The sequence below is a fragment of the Brassica oleracea genome, chromosome C5 (assembly GCF_000695525.1).
Source record: "Brassica oleracea var. oleracea cultivar TO1000 chromosome C5, BOL, whole genome shotgun sequence".
In the NCBI taxonomy this organism is placed as follows: domain Eukaryota; kingdom Viridiplantae; phylum Streptophyta; class Magnoliopsida; order Brassicales; family Brassicaceae; genus Brassica; species Brassica oleracea.
The window spans coordinates 29,471,201-29,473,747 of record NC_027752.1 but is presented as its reverse complement, the minus strand read 5'-3'; the positions used below and the strand labels follow the sequence as shown (position 1 = coordinate 29,473,747).

The window sequence follows — 2,547 nt, the reverse complement described above, 5'->3', positions numbered from 1 at the left end:
CTACTAGGAATACTGGGTTTACTATGTGTTATTTGGACCACATATATATTAGTATGAGTATTTATGTTTAGTATGTATAATGGATATATATTTTATGATTATTATCAATTTGTAGACTAGTTACTTAATAAATATATATTAAGACTATTTTTTATGATTATTTCAGCAGTTTAAGAATAAATCTTTTCAGTTTTTCAAAAAACTCTCTTAACTTTCATTGTTATTTTATGAATGGTTAGGCCATAGTAAAGAAAATCTAAAAAAATACGTATTTCTGGCATATGCTTGCTGAAAATGTCTTCTTTAATGATTATTATAGTGTAAAAACATCAGTTTTATTACAAAAAACTCCTTTTCTCAGGGATTTACTAGATAAACCTAAAAATTGCCAAAAGATTACTATGTGTAAGGTAGATTACTATGTCCTTGAAGCTTACCAAGAATTACTAAGTGTAATCAAAATATAATATCAAAATATACGACGGCTGCACGTTTTACATGTGCATTTTTTATCTATGCACGTTTTACATGTGGTTTGCATTTTACATGTAAACAGTTTTTAATTATTTTGTCAATTGGAGTATTTTTTCAAATTTTTGAGCAGAGTTTCCTCTGTAATTTTGAGTTACCACACCTGTTTAAAAAACATAAAACATCCAGAAACATAACATAACATCCAAAAGTAGAAACATAACATCCTAACAAGTTCAAGAGAAGCATTTTAGGCAGAAACATAACATCCTAACTTGAATAATACATATACATAACATAAGCATTTTAGGTTTTTGTTTTAAGCTTCTTCTTTGGCACTTCTAGCTCATCAGTCTTTCCCTCAGTGAAAGGAGACTGCATCCACCGTGATGGTTCACCTTTTCTCTTCTCCGGCAGCGGTGTACATGGCTTCAATGTAACATCAGTCTTCTTCGGCCTGCCTTTCTTCTTAGGTGCACCATCAGCTTTAGCTTTCTTTTTTTTCAGCTTCAGCTCTCATTTTTACTAGTCTCTCAGCTTTAGCTTTCTTTTTTTCAGCTTCAGCTCTCATTTTTGCTAGTCTCTCAGCTCTAGGAATGCCATACGGCACTGCAATGACATTGACCCTAGGCTTGCGCTTAGTCTTTACTTCTACCTCAACTAACTTCTCAGCTAGCTCAGTCTGTTTCTCAGAGGGACTCTCCACAGGATTATCTTCACTTTCCTCTGCTTTTTCCTCCTCTTCCTCAATATCTTGATCGACATTAGGATTCTTGTCACTTTCCTCTGCTTTTTCCTCCTCTTCATCCACATCTTGATCCTCTTTCTCAGCTACCTCAGCATCTTTCTCAGTAACCTCAGCTTCTTTCTCAACAATCGCAGTCTGAATAGCTTCTTGCTCTGTCTGAATAGCTTCTACCTCAGCCTCTTTCTCAGCTAGCTCAGCAATCTCAGTCTGAATAGCTTTCCTCGCAGCTGCTGCCTTAGTTCTACCATGTGGTGTAATGATTATTACTCCGGTAGAGGTAGGAGTTCCCTTGGATTCTTCTTTCTCAGCCTCTTTCTCTTCTTGAACTTCTTTCTCAACCTCTTTCTCACCATTTTTCTCAGCCTCTTTCTCTTCTTGAACCTCTTTCTCAGCCTCTTTCTCACCATCTTTCTCATCCTCTTTCTCACCCTCTTCCTCAGCCTCTTTCTCAGCCTCTTTCTCACCATCTTTCTCATCCTCTTTCTCACCCTCTTCCTCAGCCTCTTTCTCAGCCTCTTTCTCAGCGCCAGACTCATCATCAATTGTCCTCCAAAATTCTTCCGCTTGTACTCTCACTCTTTCTTGAAGCCTTAACAGAGAATCTTCTTCATCTGATTCCTCCACGTTTTCTTCGCCTTTCTCAACAGAGTCACTGTTTTCTTTGTCTTTTTCAGGTTCTTGCTCTTCCTCTTCTTCACCCTTCTCACTATTTTCCTCGTCTTCCTCATCTTTCCCACTGTTTTCCTCGTCTTCCTCACCCTTCTCACTGTTTTTCTTCCATGTCTCAGCCTTCTCTTTATCCTTCCCTGCCTCAGCCATCTCTCTATCCTTCCCATGATCTCTACCATAATCAAAATCATTCCACTGTCTATATTCCTCATCCTCATTTCCCTTGCTTTCAATAGAAGTCAACCTGTCTTCTATTTTCTTAGCCTTTTTCTTCAAAACTCGCTGGTTCTTCTCACGTTTATCCATCGTCCAGTTTATAGCCTCCAGCTTTGTCACTACCGTTAAATTAATTCCAGAAATTTTTTCTTCCATGGCCTTCACAATCCTCTCTTCCACACCTTTCAACATCGACTCCAAACCAGAATTAGAAGATGAACCTTCTACAATCGTCACCTTTTCTTTGTCTTCCGTCTTTGTAAACTTTCGTGTAGCAACATCTGACTCATAAAGTTCTTTCCACCAGATCTTCTTCTGCTTCACATTTAGCTAGTAGTTCCACCTATCACTTGTGCTACCCTCACAGTGATACTCTGGCTCCAGATCAATGATACAAGCCAGCAAAGTTTCCTCATCCACCGTTGGAACCAACACACTGTTAA

The 2,547-nt window shown here is 38.1% G+C and overlaps 1 protein-coding gene across 1 annotated transcript; it reads right to left on the bottom strand.

The window, feature by feature from the left end:
- Positions 1 to 958: 958 nt before the first annotated feature.
- Positions 959 to 2,296, bottom strand: LOC106344941 (glutamic acid-rich protein-like). Its single transcript, XM_013784231.1, has one exon. The coding sequence runs from the start codon at positions 2,294 to 2,296 to the stop codon at positions 959 to 961; it is 1,338 nt and encodes a 445-aa protein (XP_013639685.1).
- Between the last annotated feature and the right edge of the window lie 251 nt (positions 2,297 to 2,547).